The 27,996-nt window shown below is 36.2% G+C and overlaps 1 protein-coding gene and 1 long non-coding RNA gene across 2 annotated transcripts in view; both read right to left on the bottom strand.

Moving 5' to 3' along the window:
* Positions 1 to 15,864, bottom strand: part of LOC149238275 (uncharacterized) — a 40,749-nt gene extending 24,885 nt beyond the window's left edge. Inside the window, exon 1 of the long non-coding RNA XR_016245359.1 lies at positions 15,099 to 15,864. This is a non-coding gene — a long non-coding RNA (uncharacterized LOC149238275). The remainder of the gene's footprint in view (positions 1 to 15,098) is intronic.
* An 8,109-nt stretch (positions 15,865 to 23,973) lies between these two features.
* The window catches only part of LOC149238274 (uncharacterized), a 48,907-nt gene continuing 44,884 nt past the window's right edge, over positions 23,974 to 27,996 (bottom strand). The window contains exons 3-4 of the mRNA XM_089372977.1: positions 25,278 to 25,487; positions 23,974 to 24,831 (exon numbers count right to left, since the gene is read on the bottom strand). Of these exons, the coding sequence (XP_089229103.1) occupies positions 24,125 to 24,831; positions 25,278 to 25,487 (917 nt within the window). The 3' untranslated portion in view covers positions 23,974 to 24,124. The remainder of the gene's footprint in view (positions 24,832 to 25,277; positions 25,488 to 27,996) is intronic.

Raw genomic sequence — 27,996 nt, 5'->3', positions numbered from 1 at the left:
GGACGTTAGAGGCTTTACCCTTGTAGTATGTAAACATATTTTGAATATTTTGTCCCTTTTCACCAAGCATGTAAGAGCATCATGTATTTCTCCCTTTGTCATCTACGCTTGTGCAATATGGGAAAACCCTAGTGAGGTTAGATGATTGTCGCTAATAAAAGTAAGAATAGTTATTAGGGTCTTATAGACAATGTTTATGTCTTATTTTTTATTCCTTATGAATCTATTTTTTCAGTGTATTCCTGTTGAGATCAAAGGGGAGGGCTTCCAAGTCAGTTTTAGTATCTTCTAAATTTGGATCCTAAGTGATCATGAATTTAAAACATGATGAAGTTAACATTTTATTTTAGTAATGTTGTTCCTTTTCTAACAAATGTACTCCAATCAAATCAATGTCTAAACTAGTAAAAATAGACTAGGTTTTTTTCCTAGTTGTGGAGTGGGATTTCTCAGTGCTTTGAAGGAATTTTTTGTTAATGAAGATTGTGAATTTTCAAAAAATTATTAATGAATAATGTTGCTTGTCCGTGCAAGGAAGCTTCTCATAAGTGGATGGATAAATTTTTCAATGAATAATTTTAGAATCCTGTATCTAGGTGCCAAGTGATTAAATGTAGCAGTAGTTTTTTCTTTTTATACATGTACTTTATATCCATTTCATCACAGTTGGGTTTAGGACATTCATATCATGTAGCATTGAATTGTACATGTTTACCTTCAACTCTTTTTGTAATTCAAGATTAGATTTCCTTAGCATAGGTTCAACATCTTTATATATTTACTCTCCTCGATTGTTGTCAAGACTAAAATTCCAGCTAATATTTTGAATTTTGATATGTTACAGAATGAATTCATGTGGGTCATAGACATTGAGAGCTTCAACGATAAGTTATCTTTCAAATTTCCTTAGGTACTTTTAGTGCATGAATTAAATTGGATAGAGGCAACAATCCCACTAAATAGAATATATGAAATGAAGTGTTCCTTCTTATTGGTTTTCAATACAAATTTAACCTATTTAAAGTGGTTTGGCATGCCTTTTATCTCAACACTATTCTATCCAGAATGTACTAGGGAAAATCGTGTGGGGTGTAGATCCACTACTTCAGATGCAATTGTGGTTTCTATGCAATAATTTCAATTGGATTTAAGGCCTTAACACCTTTGAAGGAAAACCTAAGGCAATATTTTCATAGATTAAATGACATAATTAGTGACTCTTCACTTCCATCTGGTGAAGGTTCCATCCTTCACTAGAAGCAAGGGAAACATATAATGGATAGTAGTGTATTAGGAAACTAGTGAAAATATGTCACCATAGTCTTCTTCATATTTCTGGGAGAAACCTCTAGCCATGAACCTTTCTTTATACTTCTCAATGCTTCCATCAACTCCATGCTTGATCTTGTATAGCCATTTCGAGGTCACAAAATATTTTTCGTTAGGTATTGGAACAACATCCCATACATCATTCCTCATAATTGACTCATATTCTTCAGTCATTGTATCCTTCCAAACTTTCTCTTTCACTACTTCTTCAAAAGTGGGAGGCTCAGCCTATATGGTGGTGCGCGTAGCTACAATGTATCCCTAGTACCAGCAAGGCTTTTTTCTTTCTCTAAATGTTTCTATGACAGCGACATATCTCTCGACATCCTATAATGTATCATGAACCAAAGAGGCCTCTTCTCGGTAGGGGGGTCACTTAGAAGGGGATCCAAGGGGTTCATATTCTCCATGGGATCATCAACAATATCCTTCTCAAATTCCAGCACATAAGAACCTTCTAGTAGGTCCATCTCGTCATCCTTCTCAATAGGAGGAGGTGGAGGAAGGTCACTTGCTTTTCCAAGGGCAGCATCTTCATCAAAGGTTACAACCCTGATAAACCCGATTTTCCTTTTACCAGATATATATATATATATATATATATGCTAAAGGCCTTAGAATTTTCACAATATCCAACAAACATACCTTTATTTTCGGTGGCTTCCATCTTGTTCCTTTTGTGCTTCGGCATATGAAAATACATGGGACATCCAAATATCCTTAAATGACCAATATCAGGCTTCACACCTGTAAACACTTCTTCGGGAGTTTTGTTATCCGGGGCTTAATGAGGAACCCTACTTTGAACATAGATTGTTGTATTTGTAGCTTCTCCCCAGCGGAACTTTGGTAGATTTTGATCATGTAACATGGCTCGGAAAGCTTGGCATGATAGACTTGTTCTTTCTTTCAGACACACCATTTGACTCAGGTTTATATGGTACAATAGTCTCTTTCTTGATTCCAACCTCCTTGCAAAAGTCAATGAACTCATTTGAGGTATATTCTCCACCATTGTCAGACAAAACTTTAATTCTCTTCCCTGTTTGATTCTCTAGCAATTCCTTGAAGTCCTTGAACATGTCAAATGCTTTGTCCTTATGCTTCAAATAAAATATCCATGTTTTCCTAGAAAATTCATCAATAAAGATAATGTAATAGAGGTAGCCAACAAGGGACTGCACAGGCATGGGTCCACATAGGTCATATTGGATGAGTTGTAGAATATCAATAGTCTTATTTTTTCTTGAGGGGAATGGTTCCCTTGTCTTATTTCCACTAGCACATCCTGGACATACACCATCATGACTAGATTAAACACCAAGAATCCCAGAAACCAACTTTATTACTTTAGGCAAGGCTTCATAATGTAGATGAACCAACCTTTAGTGCCATATCTAGTTTTGATGATTGATATCATGGACCATGTTATGGCCTAAATCTACCTCAGGCTAAGAAAGGCAGGTCTAGGCTAACATCAAACCACGCTTAACCTGGTAGCTAGCCCTACCAAGTCGGGAGAGGGTTCTCTCCTTGTCAAACTAAGGAAAATTTAGCAAATGAGGCTTGAGATGACTGATGTAAAGACTAATTTTAGGCTAGGTATATGCTCAGAGGAGTTTGATTGATTTTTATGGTTGATTGCTAGATCAAATGTGAAAGGAAGTTTTGGGTCCGGGGAATGAACTCAGTCTTGCAAAGGTTTCTGTGGGGCAAGGTAGGCAAATGCTTTAGTACTTCAGATTAGGTGTAATGATGAGTCTTGAGACTAGTGAGGAGTTGTAGAGGGCATGAATGTGTCATGAGTCCTCTTCAAATAGTTGGAAAACATGTAAAACTAATGAAACCCTAAGGTAGAGCACTGCAACATCAATGATTTCCACCTTTATACTTGATTCATTTAGTTAAGCAGAAAAAAGAGAGATAATGGCACACATAAACATATGATAACTTAATCACAGAAGGAAAAACAATACTAAGTCACCTTGCCACAAGAATCCAACAAAATGTTGCAAACCCTAGTCTATTTCCTTGCCAAACTGCAGAGATGATGTACAATAGTGTTCAAAGCATTCACAAGAGCCCAACCTTTACAAATGACTGAAAAAACACATCATATAGACCTCCAAACCACCTATGCTATCCATCAGGGGTCGAATCCATGAGAAGAGGGGTGGTTTCAACCATATCTAAACTAGGAACACAAAAATAGGCAATGGAACAGCCTGCCTCTAAAACCTAGGAAACTGATTCATTCAACTCTAAACCACCTACAACTGATGTATCTACCTTCTCAAGTAAATTTTTATCATTTTTACATCATAGTACATCAATGTACATCATTTCACATCATGAATTTGACCATAAGAGAGAAAAGGCCAAACTAGAAGAAAACTAGGCGAAATTTTGAGCAAACAGGCAAAATTGGCACTTTTTCATCCTGTGCGTAGCACCATTTTTCTGTGCGTAGCGATTTTTCCAAGTTGTTTTTGGAAGGCTTCCCGAGGTCCAAATTAGGTGCGGGATAGCTCGTTGGAAAGCCCTGTGAGTCTAATTTCTATAACAACTTGAATTTTTTTATTTGAAGTCCATTTTCCCCTCCAAAATTTCAATCTCCCAAGACTGCTTCCTGTGTGGCCAAAAAGTGGCAGAAAGGGCATTTTTTGGGTGTTTTTGGCCCTTTTGGAGGTCCAAACTTGTCAAAATTTCCCAGTGGTTTATGAGCATGCATAAATTTTCATAAAGAATCCAAAAATTCAAAGTTTTATTTAAATGGAGGTCCCCATCAAAAGCGAGCACCAGGTGGCACTACGCACCTGCCGGAAAAGCCTATGTTAAAAATTTCTATGTGTAGCGCCATTGATTCTGTGTGTAGCGCCATTTTCAGATCAAGTTTTGGAGGCCTTACCAGTGTCCAAATTGGGTGCACAATAGCTCGTTGGAAATCTTATTGAGTCTACTTTCCAACACAACTTTAATTTTTCAATTTGGAGTTCATTTGCCTTGTCAAAAGTCAAATCTCCCAAGACTAGTCAAAATGTGCAAAATGAGGCTGCCTAAAGGCAGAGTGTTGTTACAGTCAACTTTTGAAGGTCTTCTTCAACTCCGAATTGAGCTCATGATAGCTCATTAGAAATCTATTTATGTCTAGTTATCATTTGACTCATCAAGAAAGTCATTTGGCTAACCAAGATAGGAGAAATCTTGATTTTTCCAACATCACTCTAGAGGTGCAGCAAACCTCCTGAGGCAACTTTATTTTTTACATTTCTCTACAACCATGACACCTGTGTAAAACGTGAAGGAGTTTTTTCTTCCTTGGCCTATTATGGACAAAAACCTCTCTCAGTTTTTCCAAATTCATTTTTCCTTGCTCAAAAACATCATTTGAGTAAAACCTATCCCGATGTGTGGAACAGGGGATTTGTCGAAATGAAGTGAAATGAAAGGGATAAGGGGCTTCTAAATTCTTGAGAAAATTTTGGGAAGTAGGGAGGGATGTTAGGAAGCAGAGGAAAGTGGAATTTCAAATATTGAGTGAGGGGAAAGGGTCCAAAAGGGCAAAACACAAGCCTAGCCTAGAAAATTGTCAAATTGTAGCAAGAAACTAGGGTTTGTGCGAAAATGAGGAATTTGAGGGATATCAGTGATGGGAAGTGTTTAATAAGGTACATTAAGGATAGGAGAAGGTGTATGAACATCAGGATACAAGTTTTGTTGATGATTTGACCATCCAAGAGAAATTACCTTCAAAACCCTAGGAGAGGGAAATGAACCTTACCTAAGCACAACTGAAGCATGAACAAGGTGTAAAATGACCCATTGGAACCTAACATGATGATGACAACCCTCTGAATGATGGTACACTCAGCTGAATGGTGACATGAACCTCTTGGGAAGAATCACTGACAGTTTCATCATCCCTCTCATATGCTGAATATGTTTCCATACTTGAAAACGTGGAGTGTAGAATGATGAGTATGAAGAGATTTTTTTTTTTTAAGTATAGGGTGACTGTTGTTTTCTTTTTGGGATTTGAGAGGTTGACTGATAGTATAAATGTAAATGAGGGTTTTTATGATGGAAGTAGGGTTTTTGGGAATGTATAGGTTTTAGGAAATGAGAATTAGGGTTTGGGGAATGGATAGGGTTAATGCTTAGGAATTATGTATAGGGTTTAGGGTTTGGTGGTCATAGGGAGTGAGGTGAGTGTCAATGGGAGAGGGAAAGAGGAAGGGATTTAGGGAAACTTAGTGCAGGGGGATGGGATATAGGAAAATAATCACAAGGGAGTGAAAACAGCAAGAACAACAAAACCCTATGCAAGCTTGGCAAGACAATTTTGGAGGTAGCTAGGGTTTCATTTTTAGACACTCAAATCACCACCATAGATGAAACAATTCATTGCTAGACCAGATGAGAGGATGTACTTACTTATTGAGAGGTTATTTTCAAAATTGGAGGCTTGTGAAATCGATGAAATGTGGTTTGGAGTTCATCTGGCAGATGCATAGCGCTGCCTCCCAGGTGCGTAGCGCACTTTCTGTGCGTAGCACACGACCAAACTGTAGTTCAAAACCTGCGCCTAGTGCGTAGCGCCAAGCAGGTGCATCGCGCCAGTGCCCAGGTGCGTAGCACCGGTGAAAACTTGAAGTTTTGCTGCAAATTTCACTTCTTTCTCTTCAAACCCGATTTTCTCCCTCTTGCTCTCTCTTTTGCACAAAATGAAATCTTCCAAACACAAGGAGAACTTTATATCCATCTTGACTTTAATTTTTTCCTTTACAAACCCACTTTCCCAAAGTTCTTTTCACTTTGCTTTAAAAAAACTCTGTTTTTTGCAGTTTGGCTCTTTTTATCATTTGATGAACTGATGCTTGGATGTTTTTGTTTCTTGCAGTGGCTGGAGTTGGCAAGGTGACCAAGGGCTGTAGCTGAAGCTTATTACATATGAAAACATTGAAATTACATAAAATTTGTACATGAAATAGAAAAAACATTGTTTTCACCTCAAAACAAAGTTTTGAGGTAAAAACCCTTTATGAAGCAAATCATCAGTGAAATTTGTGATTTTATGAACTTATTAGACATCCTCATGTGCCTGCTGACCTCTTATTGAGTTTTTGAAGACCATGGTGGCAAACCCTAGACCTAGTGAGACCTAAAAACCCTAAAATGATTTTTGCAAATGGAATGAAATAAAAATGACAGCAAATGACTTGTACATGTGAAAATAGGCCAGCAGATGAATGGCATGAGGGAAATTGACAAATAACCACTACCATCAGATGATCCATGACCTAATGGAATGCAGTTGATCGGATGAGACACCTAATATGCATGCAAAAAGAGAAATTTGATCACTGATGGAGAGATGAAGATACCGACACTAATAGACCATAGCTTGCAGTTGTCTTCCATTGACTCTATAGAGTCCTTCAATACTAGATCCCAAGGTGAAAGCATCTCTCATGTGAGACTCCATAGGCCAGGAGAAGACCTCTCCTCTTATGAAGGAAACTCGCATCCCTTTGTCTTCCAAGGAAGATATGGATACTAGGTTCTTCTTTAGTCTCTGGACATACATAACATCATGAAGAAAAATGGTTTCCCTAGACTTCCCAAATGAAATTTAACAAAACCAAAGCCCTTCACTAGATAAGTAGAGTTGTCCCCAAGGATTATCTTTAGATTATACTTTCTCTCATCCAGATTTGAGAGGAATTCCTTGTACCCAGAGAAATGTCTAGAAGTCCACTATCTACCAGCAAACTATCACAAGAATCTAGAGGAGAGGAACTAGAAAGGGAAAAAATAAGAATGATTGAGAAGTAGTAGCATTGTGTTGAAAATAGCAACAAGAAATGTTAAAAATAGAATCGAGAAATTCCAATTTAATTTTTCATTGAATTAAATTGTGAATTAAAATCGAATTCTATTCTCATAGCAACCTCTAAATAGTTAATTTAGTTTAATTAACTTAATTATCTTATGAATTTCGAGTTAGAAATCTTTATGTAGTCATGTATATGTTCTCCCTAAGTTTTAGGGGTCCAGTATGATTTAATTGTAAGTTGTAATTAGATAACTCAGTTTACTGAGTTAAGTTCAGTTAAATTAGTTCTAAACTGTTTGAGGAAATAATAGAGAGTTAACAGTTAGTTGGTGCACTAATGCATTCACTAGTGCTACTCCAGTTAACTGAAGATTCCCTCATCAGAAACTCGTGCATGTCGATTCTGAGAAAGACGCAGTTGAGACTAGAGTACGGGGACTATGTACTATCAGTTGTATGATTTACTGACTTGTATAAATAATGCATGCAATCAAGAATTGAACCTAGTGTGGATTGCGCAATTTTGGATGCACTGGATTCCCATTAATATGGGTTATTCAGCCATAGGAATTGCGCAAGGAAATAGGGACTTGGAAAGTAGCAGAAGAGGCTAAGGTTTGGCTTGAGCTTACTTATGAGCTAGGAGATTGATTATACTGAGTGCAGGGATTGTTCTTGTGAGAAAAAGCATTGTATTATCATCTTGGATTTTTGATTTAATGCAATACAGATAGTGGGGTTTTGAGCTGTGGATTTCCCCGGATACTTATTGTGTTATCTGCCATTGATTTGTCTTCCTCTTTCTATTATTGTTTTCATCGATCTATTGGCTTCCGCTAGTTCAAAGTAGAAGTAGATTCTTGTATTTTGCTTTAGTAGATTGCATGAGCTTGTGAATCTACATAATTTTCTACATGGTATCGGAGCTAGATTTGTAGAAATTTTCTACATGGTATCAAAGCTGAGAACGGTATACTAGAGGATATTTCAAACATTTGAGTTCAGGGTTACAGTGAAATTTGAATTTGCATTTGATACTTCAGGATTGGCAGATGGCATTCTATGGTTTGCAGCTCAAGTATGCCTTGGATGGAAGCTCGAAATATATAGCCTGGAAGGACAAGATGGAGGTCGTTTTGGAGGATAATGGCTTGAAGGAATTCATTGATCAAGACATTCCTAAGCCATCAACATCGGATGCTCAAAATCTGGCTGAATCGAAGAAGTGTGGGGCAAGGACAAGGCGGATAATCATTGAGGGAGTTCAAGACCACATTGTCTCGAGTCTCCATGGGAAGGAGACTTCGCATGCTATGTGGAAATAATTGAAGGACCTTTTCCAAAACAACAGTGACCATAGGAAGTTGGCACTAAAAGATAAACTTTGAAAAATCAAGATGAAGGCAGGCGACTCAATTCCAAATTACTTGACCAAGTTCACTCATTGTCGGGATGAGCTTGGAAGTGTTGGAATCATTGTTTCCGAGGATGATATGGTGAGTCTGTCTCTTCTAGGACTCCCAAAGAGTTGGCATAGTTATCAGGACTCTGTCAATGGTCAGGAGAAGTTTCCAGATTGGGAACAATTGTGGTTGGATTTGATGTAGGAGGAGATCAGGAGAAACACCAGAGATGGGACCTCTTCCAAGGAAGTGGAAGAGGATTTTTCCTTATCGAAAGGCAAAGAAGGCTAAGGCAAATAAGTCCCAAAGGCAAGGAGGGTGGAAAGAAAATGGACTTGGCGAAAGTCAAGTGTTTTCAGTGTCACGAGCACGACACTATGTCAAGGACTGCCCACAAAAGAAAGCAAGCAAGAAGGAGCCGACAGTAGCGGCAGCAGGTGAAGCTCTAGCTTCACAATTCGAACTTGATTTCACTCTCATTACATGCATGGCCAGCACTATCATGGGAGGTGTGTGGTATCTTGACAGCGGTGCCTCATTCCATATGACAAGGAATAGAGATCTCTTTAGTGATTTTGAGGAGAAAGACCTCAAGCAGAGCATAGAGTTTGGAGATGGCAACAGGTATAGAGCTATCGGGATCGGTACAGTTACCTTTTAGAGGGAGTTTGGCTCCCCTCTCAGGATCACAAATATGATGTATGTTCCAATACTAAAGAAGAATCTTGTTTCAGTTGTAGTATTGGAAGATCGTGGCTATGATGTGATTTTTAGTAAGGGAAAGGTTTTCCTTAGACACATCACCACAGGACATGTGAAACAGATCAGTTCACGAGTCAAGAAGTTTTATTCTCTTGAGGTTCAAGATGCATGCAAAGCCTTGAGGAGCAAGGAAAAGGTTAGAGACTTGGTGGTTGAGAGGGAGAGTAAATTACCTCTCAACATGTAGCCCCAAAAGAAGCCTCAGAAGAAGCTTTAGGAAGTTGTGTATTAGCCACAACTAGAGAAGATGAGAGGAGACCGAGTGGAGACCTCTAGTAAGGGGGAATTTAGAGCCAAGTGGGCAGAGGGATCACATGCAGCCACACCTCCAAGTGTGAGGTTGGGCGATGTGAAGTGATAGTCCCAAGAGGGCTGAAATTGGGCAGGGTCCATTGAGAGGTTTTATCTAATGGATCGTACCTTGCTACGGGAGACCAAAGTACATAGTAGTGGGAGGAATCAGTGGGATTGATGCAATCAGGGATCAGGGTAATAGAGGCTAGAGCAGTCAAATACTAAAGAGCGCATAGAAGGGTTGAAAACAGTGCAAAAAGGAAGAGTCAATAGAAGCGCAAAGTTTTCAGTAGACAAAGGCAATAGAATTCAGAGACTTTGATGACATATGCATCATACTGATTCAAGTTGGATGTTTTTTTTTTTTGAAGTTGTTGTAGCTACAACACTAGAGAGAAGTGTTGCATGCAGAAAATTCCAAAGGTTCGGGATCGGGATCAAGTTGAATTCCTTTCTTGTTGAGAGAGAGTGTTGAAAATCGCAACAAGAAATGTTAAAAATGGAATCCAGAAATTCCAATTTAATTTGTCCTTGAATTAAATTGTGAATTAAAATCAAATTCTATTCTCATAGAAACTTGTAAATAGTTAATTAAGTTTAATTAACTTAATTAGATTAAGAATTTCAAGTTGGAAGTATTTCTATAGTCATGTATATGTTCTCCCTAAGTTTTAGGGGTCTAGTATGAGTTAATTGTGAGTTGTAATTAGATAAATCAGTTTACTGAGTTAAGTTCAATTAAATTAGTTCCAAATTGTTTGAGGAACTAATAGAGAGTTAACAGTTAGTTGGTGCACTAATGCATTCACTAGTGCTACTCCAGTTAACTGAAGATTCCCTCGTCAGAAACTCATGCATGACAATTCTGAGAAAGACCCAGTTGAGACTAGAGTGCAGGGACAGTGTATCAGTTGTGTGATTTACTGAGTTATATAGATCATGCATGTAATTAGGGACTGAACCTAGTGTGGATTGTGCAATTTTGGATGCATTTGATTCCCATTAATATGGGTTATTCAACCATAGGAATTGTGCAAGGAAATAGGGGCTTGGAGAGCAACAGAAGAGGCTAAGGTTTGGCTTGAGCTTGCTTGTGAGCTGAGAGATTGATTATACTGAGTGCAGGGATTGTTCTTGTGAGAACAAGCATTGTATTATCATCTTGGATTTATGATTTAATGCAATACAGATAATGGGGTTTTGAGTTGTGGATTTCCCCGGATACTTGTTGTGTTAAGTTCCATTGATTTGTCTTCCTCTTTCTATTATTGTTTTCATCGATCTATTGGCTTCCATTGGTTGAAAGTATAAGTAGATTCTTGTCTTTTGCTTTAGTACATTGCATGAGCTTTTGAATCTACATGATTTTCTACACATTGTTTTCATACCTTGAGTTCCTTGACCACTTTTGTGTATGATAGCCTTCTTGTTGATCACCAGGGGCATCTCTCCTTCTTCTATCATCTCTTCCTCTTCTATCATTACCTCTTATTTTATCATCGCCTCTACTTCTATCATTAAACATGTCCTTGTCGAAGCCATGATTGGACCTTGGAACATCTCTCTTCTTTGGGCATTCTCGGGCATAGTGACCATTCTTGTGGTAGTTGCAGCATTCAATATCAATTAATATTCTATTAGAGTCCTTTGATTCAGGGTCAAGCCTTCTTGAACTAGATGGTCTCCCTCTTCCTTTTCTCTTCTTTTCTTGGGCAGCAAATGTAGAGGGCTCTCATTCTTCATGCTTTTGAATCCTCCCTCTAGAGAACATCATGGTTTCTTCTTGAGCACATTTGCCAATGAGATAATCAAATTTCGGGAAATTTTCATCGTTGCCTATAGTAGTGATGAAGGTTTCCCAAATAGGAGGAAGACCTTGAAGGGTGACCAACACCAACTCTCTACATATATGGGCTCACAAACAATTTTCAATTGATCCCTTATTTGGGATATCCTCATGACATAGGATTGCACAGATTCCCCATTTTTCATCTTCATGTCCTTGAGTTGATTCCTCAAGGAGAGGATATGATTCAAATTGTTGACCTCGTACATCCCAACCAGCTTATCATAGATATCCTTAGACTTTTTTAATTTTCCAGCATAAGTAAGCAAATGATCTTTCAAAGAATCAATAACAATTTTCTTGGATTTGAGCTCACCTTTATTGCATTTGGACTTGGCAGAAGTGGGAGAATTTTTTGGTGGCTCAGGGACTTTTCCTTTCGTATATTCCAAAACATTGTTGTCATCCAAGGTGACTTCCAACCTGATCTTCCAAGCAACAAAGTTAGATGAATAAATTAGTTTCTCATTGTCCTTGAAGAAAGAGGTAGACACATTGACCAAGTCAAATAGGCTCCTTTAGCTTCTTTAAGAGATGATTTCTCTTGAATCTTGATTCATTGGGCTTGTCTTCACATTAGATCTGATACCATGTTAATTTTCCACTATTATATGTAACCCAATCTATTCTTCAATTAGCAATCAAATTTAATCTTCTAATGATGAATAGCAATTGTAGATAGAACAGTAAATGCAATGTACAATAGAAGAAAAACACAAGCAATAACAAGAGACGACAAGTTTTGCCAAAGACCAGGAAAAAACCTACAAAGGGGAAAACCCTTTCAAATTCTTCTTCTTATTAGATAGTCATAAAATGTTCAGTAGAGAGACATAATGATTCAATTCATCAAAAAAAGAGTCAAAGACAATTCTTTGACTATCCAAGATATCTACCAACCAATATCCAATAGATAAGCCTCAAAGTCAAATCTAGTCAACAAGTCAAAGTCTACAATTCTACCACAGTAAACAGTGGTCAAAGATGCCCTAACCATTCCACAAGTCAATGGTAAAACTCCTCCAAAAGAGCTCGGTCAACAGTCAAAATATTCAGCCTTCCAAGTTGGTCAAATCTTTGTATCCAAGAGATCTACCAACCAATATCCAACAAATGAACCTCGAAGTCAAATCTAGTCAACAAGTCAAAGTCTACAATTCTACAACATTCAACTGTGGTCAAAGATGCCCTAACCAGTGCACAAGTCAATGGTAAAACTCCTCCAAAAGAGCTCGGTCAATAGTCAAAATATTCGGCCTTCCAAGTTGGTCAAATCTCTGTCAAAACAGTCCCAAACAACTTGGTCAAAGGAGAGAGAAAGTACATGGTCAAACATCAAATTTCCAATAGTCAATAAGAGTCAAACTGCCCAAAAAATCTCAATCTTTGTGCCAAAGAATGTGACCTCCAAAAACATATCAAAAAGTTAATTCAAAACAAGTCAAACTCTTCCCAAACACCCAAAAGTCAACATTGGTCAAGGGCTAGTCAAAGACATATTTCAGCCCAATTAGATTTCTCTTCTCTCCTACACACATGTGTCAAAGAGACCTGCGATTTTCAGACTTGTACGACCCTCCAAAGAAAAGAAGATGTGATTCAAGTGATGTGACATTAGGTTTATTTATATGTGTTATAGGAGACCCAATTTAACTTCTAGGTCGACCTAAACTTTTGTACACATGTGGGTTTTCACGTTAAAAATATATTTTTGCTTGACCAAATTAAATTCTTCCAAGGGAAAAGAGGGTCTTCTTTGGATGAGGAAGGTTTTCCAAAGGAGGGAATTTGTCCCTAAGCTGCCAAATCAACAATATGCATTGTAAGAATTCAATATTAACACTTTTGGAATCAAAATTTATAATTTCATAATTGGAATCCACAATTTTGGGATCAAAATTGATACTTCTAAATTTCAAAATTCACACTTTCAAAATTTAAATTCATAATGTTGGTGTCAGAGCTACTCACACCAATAGCCTTATTTTATGTGACCATGTTGGCCATCTTTGAGAAGTATTGTTCTACAACAACAAAAGCTAAATCATTATGATGTTTCTTTCATGGGGATCCTAAGAGAAAATCCTCGTTAATAGACTCCCAAGGCCTATTAGAATTAATAGATGTGTACACAAACTTGAATGATTGAAATGTTGAAGTATAATTTCTTGATGAAGATTGAATAAAGGCTAAAAGAATAAGAATCCTCACAAGTAATTATCTTGTATTAGAAATTCATGCTTGCAATTGAATTTCCAACATGATGGTATCAAAGCTAGGGAAATCAAATATTTTTCCCTAGTTCAAGTAACAAGAAGCCTTATGATGGACCTAAAAATATTTATAAAGGTTAAATATCCATAGATCTCAAACCTAAGTTCTTTGTCTATGATCAAGGTCATTTAGAAGCAGATATGAGTTTTCATGCAGACACAATAGCACATCTATGTGATAATAATATTGGAACAAATTTTTGTGACATTAACCCTATGGAAAGGCAATGAATCCTTGTGACAATAAATACCATCAAGCTTGGCATCCATGTGACAAAGTTCACTCAAACATTTTGTCAAACACTTTGGTGACAGACTCAAACGAACTCAAATTCAGAGTTACAAGGAAGATCTAAAGTAGATGCATGTATCTTGTTTTCCTTCTTTTTTTAGGTCACAAAGAATACCTCCAGTATTCATATATGAGCTTGTAACTAACATGCCATGACAATAAGTGAAGTTTGTTACATATGTGTAGCAATTCAATCAAGAGTTTCTTCAAACATTTTTCACGTAGCCAAACTATATCAAATAAATGCTAGTAGCAAATGAAGGAATTATACATCAACCCATAAAAATTGTGTTTAAAAACAAAAATTAATTATTTCAAAGCATACCCTACTTGCCAATGTGAATACAAGACAACAACATTCAACTTAAGTAAGGTTGTGGCATAAAACAAAGAGATCTTGGTAGAGGCATTTAGACAAACAATTAGTGAGCAACCTCATTAATTTCCAAGGTTTGTGTTACAACCACCCAATGAATGGTCTCAAATGTAATATTTCCATCGTGCAACCCTGGGAAAGAATCCTTCATACAAATATGTGGCTTAGGATATCTGCAACTATAAATCTAACCAACAAACTTGCATGGCAACTCAAAGACAAAACAAATCAGCACTCAGTAGTATGTTGGCTCTAATGGTGATGGTTGTCTTGGGTAGTAGCAAACCCTCCAAATATATTTATATATTTGGAAGGGCTAATATCTACCGTGTTGCCTACCAAATTTAGAGTTAAAATGTTAAACTTGTGGCTGAAGAGAAAGCATACAAGTGCCTTGTTTTGTGTCTTGGGTGCATGGAGTCCAAGGTGCGAAAATAAGGGAATTGTTGTACTAAAATGAAGGTGCTCTGGATGTACCTCTCAAGCTAAAAACAACCCTATTTCCAAATCTCTAAAGAACTTAAAAAATATCACCAACAAACATAATTATAAGAGAGATATGAAATAAAAGACATAAAAGCTAATAAAATAACTAAATAAGAACATGAAATTATTATGCGGGGAGGACCTACACAAGAGTTTCGAAGCCAAACTGAACAATTTTGAAGCATGGAGAAACCACATTACCATTTTGTTGCTTTGTTGCTCAGCCTTTTGTTGTGGCCCTAGCGTATCAATGTCTCCTCTGACGCGTCCCTATCATATCATTGTCTCCTCCGATGCGACCCTAGTAGATCAATGTCTCGGTGCTTGAACAAGCAAGGTTTACATTAACTAAGAACTATACGGGAAGTCTGGCCATGGCTCTGTGGTGTTTGAAATCATGGATCGATGGTCTGGCCACGGGGCAAGGAGAATACAAGGGGAAAGAATGTTATGGCACTAAAGAAGCCTTGGTGGAAGATAAAATATATTATATTATATATAATTAATCCTATATATTATATATAATATAGCCTAGGTGAAAAGGAAACATCACAGCAGCTCAAAAAATCGTAGCAGTGTTGGCAGCCAGGACGATCATGATCTTGGTCACAAGAATCATGCAGTAACTCATCCCATCCGTGAAAGGCCCTGGGCAGCATCCAACCTCTAACAATACAATTGGAAACGTAGCATAGCATGCAACTCCATTTCAAGGTATTATTGTATGTTTGAATTGCCCCTCATCTCCCCTGTTCTACCCCAAGCGTCTCGGCTTTCCCTAAGCTCCACCCTGTTTACTCCTCACTGCCCACGAGTCCTGCATCTCGTCAACTCCTCCAAACTATCACCCATCCTTGCTGCGCAATTCATCAACTCCCATTCGCACTCCCCCACAAATGATCATCCCCGTCTCTTTAACTCCCCCCTCCTCTACGGCCCTTCTTCCTGACTGTCGCAAACAGGATATTCAAACTACAGCAAGCAGTAAAGTGTAGGACAAGAGACAGGCAAGCAGCACTAGTAGAATAAGGATTATCTCAGGCAAACCAAGACACAGGAAGCACAGCAACACAAGGAATAGCAAGCAGCACAAGAGGAAGAAGAAGAAAACAAATCAAATGGAATTCAACCCCATTGAAAAGGCAATGAGGAATGATGCATGTCCAGCATGCAAGGCCAACAAATTTATGATACATCGACTTCAAGAATCACTTAAGGAAATCAGATCTGAAATGAAAATGGAGTATAGCTACCAGAAAATGAACATGGAAATGCAAAAAGAAGAGATCATGGCGCTAAAAACTAAATGCAAGCACTTAGAAGAAGCAGTGACATACTACAAAAACAATACTATGAGTGATGAAGGAGAGAAATCAGTCAACCATGACAAGAAGAAACAACCATCTCAGGAGCAGTCAGTCTACAAGCCATGAAAAATCCTCAGAGAATCCATGATGTGCAAATTTGCTTTAAAAATCCTCAGAGAATCCATGATGTGCAAATTTGCTTTATTAGTAGGTCAGTATGTTAGGCAGTACTCAATAATAGTCATAAAAATATATAAAGTTTTGAAAACAAGCATAGGAGAAGGGACTGCGCTTCCTTCTCATTGCTTAGTTTCTTTTCATGCTACAGCCAATTGTAATAGGAGCTTACTCCACCGCAACTTTTGGTAATATATCCACTAACCGACCTTGTTAAATATATATATATATATATATATATATAGCCTAGGTGAAGAAGTAGCCTAGCCAAAGGAACTCAAATGGACTATCAATTTTCGTTCACATAGGAGGAGTCAAAATGCTTAGATTATGAAACACAACAAATCAAAATTGCCCCAAAGTTAGGTGATCTCGCTTGATTTTTGAATTCTTTCTGTGAGTTGTATTTGAGTCTCGAAACCCTGTGAGTTGTATTTGAGTCTCGAAACCGTCCCACATTGTCAATGCACGCATCTACTATAGCCATGTCAATTTCAATGTGTATGGGCACAAATTAAAAAAAATTCAGTGTTGGCCCCATTCATAGATCATTATGTGTGGGGTCAATTAATTAGAGCATCATTTCGGCCGCTAATTATTAGTAAATGTTAAGCGATGGATTGGTCCTTAGCCAGGATAGGTCGAAAATTGATAACAATAAGCTTCCCAGCCATGATTTTTGCATTCAAGGGGACTTATATACTTTGAGATTGGAAGCAAGAGCATAAGAGAGATATAATAAAGTATGCCATGTATTGGTCATGAAAACAAGCTTGATATATGTGCAAACAATGAGCTTATCTTGGTTTCAAGAATAATATAATATTCTCCACTGAAAAATGCCAACCACGTGAAGGTGGAAGCTCATATGGCATCAGAGAAAATGATATATGTACACATCACAGTCCATTAGTGCACATTTTCTCATATGCACAATAAAGCCTCCTTCAACTTGCTTATATATGAGAGTGTGAAAGGAAAACAAATCCCATGATGCATGTGGGATAAATCTTTTTTACAATATAATGAGTTATTGAAGAAGAACTTGATCTAAATTTACAAAATGTCATATGCATGTACACAAGACCACTAGGAAATCATTAGCGCATTCTAACATTCCCCTTTAATGATGACTAGAGGGATCAAATCACGGGAGAAAAATGTCATTAACTAACATCCACCTTGTTAGCAACCTCTTGCATCCCCAGTAAGTTATGAATTTTGGGAAACTTCAACGCTATGGTGGACATGGTGAAAATATTTGCAGCGTGTTGTTCAGTGGGACAATAATCGAAACAATAAACGCCATCAAAAACCATAACTCAAATGAGTATCAAGATCAATTTGTTTGGTCCTGGAGACAAAAGACACCATCAACTACCAAAATCTTGAATGAGTATCAAGATCAATGTATTTGGTCTTGGAGGGAAAAAAAACACCATCAACGACCAGATCTCAAATGAGTATCAACATCATTGTGTTTGGTCTTAGAGATAAAAACACCATTAGCTCCTATATCTCCAATCAATATCAATGTGTTTAGTCTTGGGAACAAAAAAGACCATCAGGTACCAGATATTAAATGAGTATCAGGGTCAATCAGTTTGGCTTAGGAGTGATACACTGAATTGCAAGAAAGCACCTTAATTGCCACATATTAGCTTAGTTGGAGAATTTTGGATTAGTTGGAGGCACACTGCTCTTTAGTGCTTAAAGAACCTCTGGTTCCAACACCCCTATATAAACTTAACTTGAAGTAAAACAAATTACATAGCACAACTCTCCCCCTTAAGTTGTCTCGTCTGTAAAGTTTGATCAACCATGATACAACAACACTTCTGAAGAAGTCTAAACATCGCTAGCAGCAACAAGCAACACTCATGAAGAAGTTTGAACATTTTCAATAGCAACAACACAACACTTCTAAGGAAGTCTGAAAATTGTCACCAGTAAAAAAAGAAACACTTCTAAGGAAGTTTGTCACCATTGTACATAGTCAAATCCACAAAGATATGAGAAAAGTACCACTAGTAGTATTGAAAACCCTCATAAATGTGCTCATGGTCAGCAATTTGTACCAGGTCTACAATAAACAAGTGAGACACCCACGTAAATCTGTTAATAAAACTATTGTCAAGGCCAAAGCCTTATGCGTGGATTCATTGAAACAATGCCACAATCCAATGAAGGTTGCATATGATAAGATGTCAAATTTGCAATGACGTGAGGAAAAAAAGCTCGTGAATCCATCAAAAACAAATCAACGACTCATCCAATTAAGAACCAACCATATTTGCATCTCCTTAGTGAATAAGACTAGACTTGTAAACACTCAACGAGTAAAGACGATCTCAACAACATGGAAAATGGCCCAATAGCATAGAAAATGTCCCAACAAAGGAGAAAATAACCCAACAATGGTAGAACAATAGAAATAAAAACCCAGTAGAGGAAAAAAGTCATATGTGCACTAAAGAGGAGGGAGGCAATCCAATAGCACAAAACACCCTACAAAAATTGGTCATATACAAAAAAAAAATTGATTCAAAGAGAAATTGTTGAGGACAATTATGGTCGTACAACACGCAGTGGTACAAATCATCCCTTAAAAACTCTAGAGAACACAGCCAACACTATATATGCAAAACCCACATAAATTTGTAGTAAAAAATGTGAAAGACAACCCATCAACAAAACTCGATCTTATAGGTCCCTACAATGCATGGAGAGGTGACGGAAATGGTTGAACAAGTAGACCAAGAGAATCCAACAACAACAAAAAACCTCTAATTCAAAAGTCATGAGGTTCAAAGAAAAAATAGGCCTAGTAAAAAAATAGGCTTGATAATTACCAAACCTAAATATGTCAAAAAAAATTAATTAATACCTGAGCTAAGCTAAGCAAATTAATTAATTTTGGGCAAAAATGAGCCAAATTTGGAAAATGAATAGTGAATCCTAAGTCATTTTGTTATTCAGAACCCATGGTCGGGTTATAATTGTGAAGAAAGCCCTGAAATAGTGAGATCTACTCAGATATGGTGAAAACATAGTAGTTATCTAGAATGAATGTAGATATGTAAGATGAGGCCCAAAATCACAAATCTACTAAAGTTGATGCAACAAAAAAAAAATAACAAACTTATTCAAAGAGATGGAGCTCGATAATTTGCACTCTTATTCTCCAAGTAAACTCCCCAATCATAAAAAGCTACACCCCCACATATGCATTACAACACATTAACCATGTACCCATTACACTCCACCAATGCACATTGCTTACATTACAGTGAAGTCTCCTTCACCTCAATTAAATATGAGAGAGTGAAAGGAGAACAAATAGCATCATGCATGTGGGAAAATCCAATTTACAATATAATGAGTTATTGAAGAAAAACTTGATCTAAATTTACAAAATGTCATAGGCATGTACCTAAAACCACAAGGCTATCATTAGCACATTCTCACAAGCTTAAAATAATATGTTATACATTATAATGAAGAATTATGATCATCTCAATATGGAAAATTATAGCTAAAGAGTCGGGTAAATGAAATATTGTTTGAAAGCTCATAAATTGTATGTTTGAGTTATTGAAGATTCATCAACAGTTAGTGTATTTGTTAATTTTTCATATAAATGGCTCCCGACTAAGTTAATGGATAATTGTTAATTAGACTCATTAATGACTCAACATAAAATTGGTGGATAGTTTGTAATTGAATTTGGTATTAAAGAACGGAAAAAAAATAAAAAAAAATACAAATTTGTGACTTGTAATAAAAAAATATGTTTACTAAGTGTATAAAAGCATCTTTTAAGAATTGTAGATGCATTTCAACCTTAAGTGTACAAAGGTCCCAACTCTTGATTCTCTTTAATTGTTGTTTCATTTTGTTCATTTTTTTTAATATCAGAGAAGTTTCATTTTGAATATTGAAAAAAATCATACAAAGAGTTTACAACAAGAAACGAAGGTTATAATTGAGTTGTAAAAATCAACAATTTTAAAGATTAATTAACAAGTAATCACAAGTAGAAATTAGTCAAATATCATCCACAAATTATAATAATGTCTTGAATCATATTATAAATTAAAAACATAGTGAATATTAATTTAGAGATGCTAGTTATCAATACTAATGGCTTGTCACTAAGTTGAGAATCATTATTTAACCTTGTTCATGTATCACTCCTAAATTAATGAATAGTTGTTAATGAAGTTTTGTAGGAGATTTCTCTTCACCTGCAATAATTTATCCTATTATCAAAACAATGCAATAGTATTCACTCATTTAACTACATGGAGATCTTTTCTTCCATCTTATTATACCTGCCGCGGGCATAATATTACGCATCAAGTTTTTCATTCACCAAGTATTAATTCGTTTTTTACCCAAAAAAAAAAAAATGAGGCTAAACCAAAGTTTAACCTTATAAATGGAATTGTATTATCATTTAATAAAATTTAAATATATTTTTCTCTTCGTTGATTCGTTACCATCTTATTTTGTAACGATGGCATCTGTAGGGATGGCACTGCAATGGCGTTGAATGTAATGTACATGCTTTGTTATTTGTACTCTAAGTTGCCCCCAAAAAAATCGAGTCAGGTATTCAAGAGAAAAGAAGACATTCTCGGCTATAGGGTTAAAAGATTTTTTTAAAAAAAAGCAAGATGCTAAGTGGATATTATTTTATTTTAGATTTTGAGTTTGATGCTTAATAAATATAAAGTTAAAATATATTTGTAAAGTTAAAATAAATCTTATCTAATCATATTTTATGTACAAATAATTTTTTTTCATAATTAATAATTTACCATCCAATTCTATTCCTAATGACCATATAATGTTGTTTTATAATTAAATTGTTTAATATATAATTATTCAATGTTAAATTTGTTTCATTGAACTTTGGAGGTTGATCTTCATCTCTCCTTGGGATTGTAAAATTTTAACAATTTTGTGTACACATTTGAGTATAACTTGTAATACTATATTGAACGAGTTTCCAAACTATGAACTTGAGAGCAATGGGGGTTTCTAAATATTTATACATTAGAGAGAACATTTGGCATGCTTAGATATAAGCACATTTTTAATCATTGTTTTGACCAAAAAAAAAGAGGTCTCTTCAAAAATATCTTGTTAAAAATCCCCCCTTGCACCTAAGGCTAAATTCCTATCTGCACAATCCATCACAACAACAAATTTCTGAATACGACAAAGTTAAAAGCACTAAGCAGAATGCATGAGGTAAGCTTGAATATAACAGTTGTGTCGAGTGTACCAAAGAGATTGTAAAAACTAGATGTATGAAGTATGTTGGAAGGATCAATCCTCCCATTGCAAAAATCCTTCAAATATTACAATATCATCTCAAAGAGATTAATCCCTATTAAAAATTAAAAATTTGATAGTAAAATTTATGTATAATGACATGTTCTAACATATTGATTTGGATGTCTAATACATCGGCATAACAAAAAACACGGCACCGCAATCAAAATTGTTCCTCCAATGCTTCCTAAAATTATAGGTACTATTCTAGATGAGGATTTCCCTGTCGGTGGGGTCAAATTCATCAATGTTGTGATTAAAATGGAAACAAAAACATTAGACATGCACATTATATGATAATTCAGTAATGGCAGGAAATCTAGAAAACTCATACATGATTTCTGGTTGTGGGTGAAAAACGAGTAATTTGACTCAATCTTCCACACTTTTATAATAATAATTTGATTCAATCTTTACAAGTTTGAAATTTTATATATAATTGACATTGTCCGCACATGTTCGCCCATTTTATACAACTAGTCACATGTCACAATACACTTGAATTTGGTTATCCCATTAATTATATATAGAGAGAGAGAGTCACGTGCCACAATACTCTTGAATTTGGTTATTGCATTGATTGTGCCACAATACCCTTGAATTTGGTTATCCCATTAATTGTACCACAATACCCTTGAATTTGGTTTATATATATATATATATTAAGTGAGTATATTTTTTTATTATTTTATTAAAAATATATGTATATGTGAGTATATTTTTTTATTATTTTATATATATATATAATTTAAATTTTTATGTGATTTTTTAATTATTTTTTGCTATTTTTTTAGGTTAGCAATATGCTTGAAACATTAGGGGCAGAGACATTTTGTTTTTGTTTTACATTGTACTTATTGAGCTAATATTTCACATAGTGTTTTCATGGATATTATAGAATTGATGTTACCATCATAAAGACAATTTTTACTTTAATTCATTTGTATTTAAACTAAGCTACCAGTACTACATATTATTAGAATAATTATGTTCAAACAATAAAACATTTCACCCACCAAAAATATATATATATATATATAAAATAAAAAAATTACTTGTCAAAGTCAAGTATTTTAAAAATTAATTAACAAATAATCACAAATATAGATAATGAACTATCGTTCACTCATTATAACTGGGTACTGGTGAGAGTAACAACGTAAGCATCCAATGTTTCTAGAGGTAACTGGCACTACTATTAATAAAAATCATGTCTTATCTGTAGTTACGAGTCGTTCTAATTCATTGTTGTACTAACTGCTTTACAGTTTTGTATCCTTGAATAATTGTGTTCACGATATTATTTATCCGTCAAGCCTAGCAATTCATTGAAGGAGGCTACCACAAGGTCAAACATCCAAAGGCCCAAACCCATCACAATAGGTATTCACCCATGTAGTGAGGAATTCCGACTGGTGTCTATGGATCCTATAGTAAATCAAGTAGCTGCACCTACTTCTCAAATGCAACATGCTAACCACAACACCAAACAATTTTGTTCAATATATTCAGACTTGTGTAGACAATCGCGTCCTCTATAATTTACACAGCCATATATTCCTGCCCGTAAATGTTATTCCATATTCTTGACCATCGTGAATTGCAGATTGTACTCCCTTGGTATTTGTATATTCAGCAAAACAAAACAAAAAAATGAAAAATCCTGATCATAAACTCGAACTGAATTTGTTCATTTCTTTTGACATCTACGATATGCAATCATTGAAATGGAATGAAAAGAAGACTGAATCACTGGATAGGTAACCAGCCCAAGAAATAACTTTATAGCACGTAGAAATGCGACCAGGACAATCCTAAGAATTCCTGCCCGTAAATGTTATTCCATATTCTTGACCATCGTGAATTGCAGATTGTACTACCTTGGTATTTGTATATTCAGCAAAACAAAAACAAAAAAATGAAAAATCCTGATCATAAACTCACTGAATTTGTTCATTTCTTTTGACATCTACGATATGCAATCATTGAAATGGAATGAAAAGAAGACTGAATCACTGGATATGTAACCAGCCCAAGAAATAACTTTATAGCACGTAGAAATGTGACCAGGACAATCCTAAGAACAGTATTGATTTTTTGAATTATAATTGAAGTGCTGAAAAGAGTCAACAATCCGGGAAAAGGAATGATCTTTGCTTGTCAAGCAAACCAAGGCATGACATTTAGCTCACTTCAGTACACGGGCATTTAGCTCATATTCAAAGATGTATCTGACAAGACAAAAGATATAATACAGGTGATCAAACCAAAGTGGACCATCTTTTGATAAATTGCTCACAATGGTAATCAAGACTAACAATAGACACATTCATTTTGAACGTAATCATTATACGTAGAAAGTTGAAGCGATGTTACATTTCTAAAAACTTGGTCAAATAGTCAGCACTCTTCCTCTACTGTGCCCAAATTTGAAGAATCCAGAATGTTTTTCAGAGTAATTGAACATTTATTTAATTCTTCAGCAGCTAACTTGAAACCCTCTAACGAAGAACCCTCAATTTTTTGAAGCTCACACTGAAGGCCATCAATGTAGCCACAAATTTTTTGCGTAGAAACCTTCATTTGTTGAACTTCCTGGGGAGGGTAGGAACAAGCTCCGAGCTCATCCACTTGAACACTCATTTCTTGGCAAAGCTCTGATATTCTTTCAAGAGGGTACAGATATATGGTATCATTATCTTTCAACCGCTTTGATATGTCAGTAATAATGTATAGAAGCTCCTTTAAAACTTTGAGAATGGAAGAAATGAATCCCTTAATCGATTTTGCAATCTCCATCTCTTCTGGTGACAGTTTGTCATCAATCTCAAGGCTGCAAGATGACTCTGCGTCCAATCCATCTCCAACATCATCTTCCACTCTATTTTCCAACATGCTACTTGCTCCACCGTTCTCCACGGGAACCTCTGTTTCCTTAAGCTCTTGCATTTCTCGGATAACATCTTTTATGGATGCTGCAACCAGCGTCAAGTTCCTTCCAACAGCTGTTGAATTTGTTGTTGGTGTCTTTTTAAGAGCATTGCATGCTTCCCAGACACATCCAGCAAGCTGTGGTATGATTGTTTTCCGTTCCGTATCAGGCACATCTGCCATTACATGAGAAGAAATGTATGTGCCAATTTAATTAGAAAGATATAAGGAGAAAAGAGAAACTGTTTTCAATGAACCTTAAATATCGGTTAAAACTGCATCAAAGTTGCGAATACTATTATCTACCCAGACATTGGATCTCTTTTCCACTAGATTACGTTTAGGCCATGGATTATGCCATCCACATAAATCCTGTAAAGCTTATGCCTTGGCTAATACAGCATAACAGTTTCTTAAAACAGAAAAATAATAAACAGTATATGCACCACGCATGCATTTCATTATAAACTATGTATGCCAATTAACCAGGCAAACCAAAACACCTGTATCAAAGTACGTGCGCACACATCTCAGCATGTGAGTCGGATATTTTTTTGTTTTTCAATCATTTGCTTTATTTTCTTCCCTGAAAGAGGGAGTGGGATAGGGGCTGGGAACTCACCACATAAAGAGACGGCCTTGCTTAGCAGTTGGAGGCTTGAATCTACAACTTGTTTTGCTGAGAAACGTACAGCATTAAGAAGAGTAGGTCCTGCACCTACAGTACTCCCATGACAAAGTAAAAGGAACCCTTGCAGTGAATCACAAAAAGCTTTAATATTCTCCGTCCCAGCTGCCACTGTCAATTTTTTCCCACTCCATAATGTGCCAGCTGCAAACAACACTGTTTGAGAGAAGACCGAAGACAATAGCATGACACTAAAAGATGAATATATACAATCTGCTCCTATGGCTTCGAAGAGCACTCACTACGCAATGCATGTTCACAAGCATTTCAACTTACCATACATCAGTGGATGCCAATTCATTCCAATAAACTTTGGCACAAGGTCCTTTGAACCATGAAGAGATTAAAAATATCATGCTTTGCTAATAGCAAGCAAAACCAATGCTCACAGAGATTTTTTATTTAAGCAGAGACTTTATTAGATTTCCACGGAGAACATCAAAGACTAGAGTGTATGCAGTCATATTACACTGTAAAAACTCACTAGCAGAAAAATACACTGGTGAGCAGCCAGTTGCAAGAAAACAATGTTGGTTCCAAGCTAAAAGTCAATTAAAACAGAATACTAGACTCGAGCCCAGTAGAAAAAAGTCACAGTAAGACACAATTGGCAGCGTTAGTAGTAACCAGCCCAAATCCATCTTAACTTTGGATCTATCAAGCGCTGAGTGTTGAAATTGTAGCTATGGTCGGTCTTCATAAAATTATTTATTTTCATTGTATTTGAGAAAAACAAAATTATTTTTTTATTTATAATTTCAAGTGGCTCCACAAGTGCTAGGCTGGCTCTTCTAGATGATCAAGTCGACTTGCCTAGAAACTCACATGACAGCTAGTTGGATTACCTTGAAATTCTTGCATTTGCATCACATGATGGCTAGTTGGCTTGCCTAGAAACTCACTCATTCGGAGCACAAGATGGCTATATAAAAAGGTTAATTTGCTCTCCTTTGTATGCAATTGGAACACACATACCTTACTCATCTGCTCTCCTATGTGAAGCGGTTTGAGATCTGTAGATCTGCTCATTACATTTAATGATCTGAAATCAATGATTAGATATCTGCTCATTATACTTGTGATCTGAAGTCAATGATTCAAGATCTGCTTATTATAATTGTTATCTGAAGTCTGGTATTCGAGATCTGCTTATTATCATTGTGACCTGAAGTCTAGTGTTCGAGATCTGCTTCTTAATCTTGTGATCTGAAATATGATTTGTATCTGATCTGAAGTCCGGGCGTCAACAGGGAAGAGATTAGAGCTCTCTCTGTGGTATGGTATTGATCTTGTTGGGGTCTTGTTGGACTACTTGTTGACATTTGCATTGGGGACTTAGCACTTGTGGAAGCCATCTTGTGGTCAGTGTTATCTATGTCTTGATGTACTGTTGAAGGATCTCTTTAAGGAAAGGTTTGATTGGGTTTTCCCCCTTGTGGAGTTTTTCCCTGGTCTCTAACCTAAACATTGGTGTCTCTTGTTTTTGTGCACTGTGATCTCTACTTTCTTATCACTGCTATTGGTTGAATTTCTGATGTATAATTGCTTGATGAAAATTGACTAAGCTAAACTAATGGTAAATAATATCACAAGTAATTATCTGTAGATCAGAAATGGTATTTCAACACCGAGAAGTATCAAATCTGTAACAATATTTATAAGCATTAGTTTGTTATAATTTTTTTTTTAATAATTTGATTTTTTTTATTTGACCATCAAAATGGTTATATAACATAATATTACATCACTTCCATGCTAGGCTAGAGAGCGCCTCTCAGCGCAACAAACCCAAAGCTTTTAATATTTTGATGGTTTTAGTCTAACTATCACTAATTACTTCAAATAGTTGCTAAGAAATTTGGCTATTTGCCTCTGCAAAAGACTTCTTCAGGACTTGGTTGCAATGCAACGCAGTAGGCAGCTGAGGAAAATGAGTAAAATGTATTCAATATTCAAGGATCGTGACCAACTGTGACATGGGACCAAGGCAATGAAATAAAACTCAAAGTTGCTATAACATGCATTGCAATCACTGAAGATATATTGTCTAGAGCTTGAATAGATGAGATCTGAGCTTGCTCAGCTGAAATATGCAATAACATTCATACGGAAATGAGATGAAAGGTGCTTTTTGCTCTGTAACCAACAAGCGAACACGTGTAATGATGACTCTGCAATCTAAGCAAACCCTTGAGATTTAATGGAACAGCATTTGTTACTGTAGTTTTGGAGCTGATGGAAGAGTACATACCAGATGAGCAGTGACTGTTAGAGAAGGATTGCAAACTGGTGGGCTGCACACAGACAATTTACAAACACTTGGTCACAGGTGGTAAAGAGCATGACATTGAGATTTCAGCGATCTAAGGATTTGGAATTAGTAACATATATATGGGGACAGCAAATCCTGAGGAGCACCTCTAGTTTTGCCAAAGGAAATGGACTGAAATAACTTCCTAGCAGAGAAATGGACTCAAAGGTTCATTCATACACTGGATGTCATGACTAGGCCCTAGAAGCTGGTACGTGCAAGAGGAGACAGAGGAATCAAAGACTGGGAAGTCATGCAGAAGCAATTATGCACAAACTTTAGCTACACTTCAGAAGATCCCACACTCTAGGATTCTGAATGAAATTAAACACTTCGTCTTCT

This window comes from Pinus tabuliformis, chromosome 8 (assembly GCF_031772625.1).
Source record: "Pinus tabuliformis cultivar Carrire ecotype Pingquan chromosome 8, CPIR1, whole genome shotgun sequence".
Lineage (NCBI taxonomy): Eukaryota > Viridiplantae > Streptophyta > Pinopsida > Pinales > Pinaceae > Pinus > Pinus tabuliformis.
The sequence above is the reverse complement of the archived record's forward strand: the minus strand, read 5'-3'. Positions and strand labels throughout refer to the sequence as shown.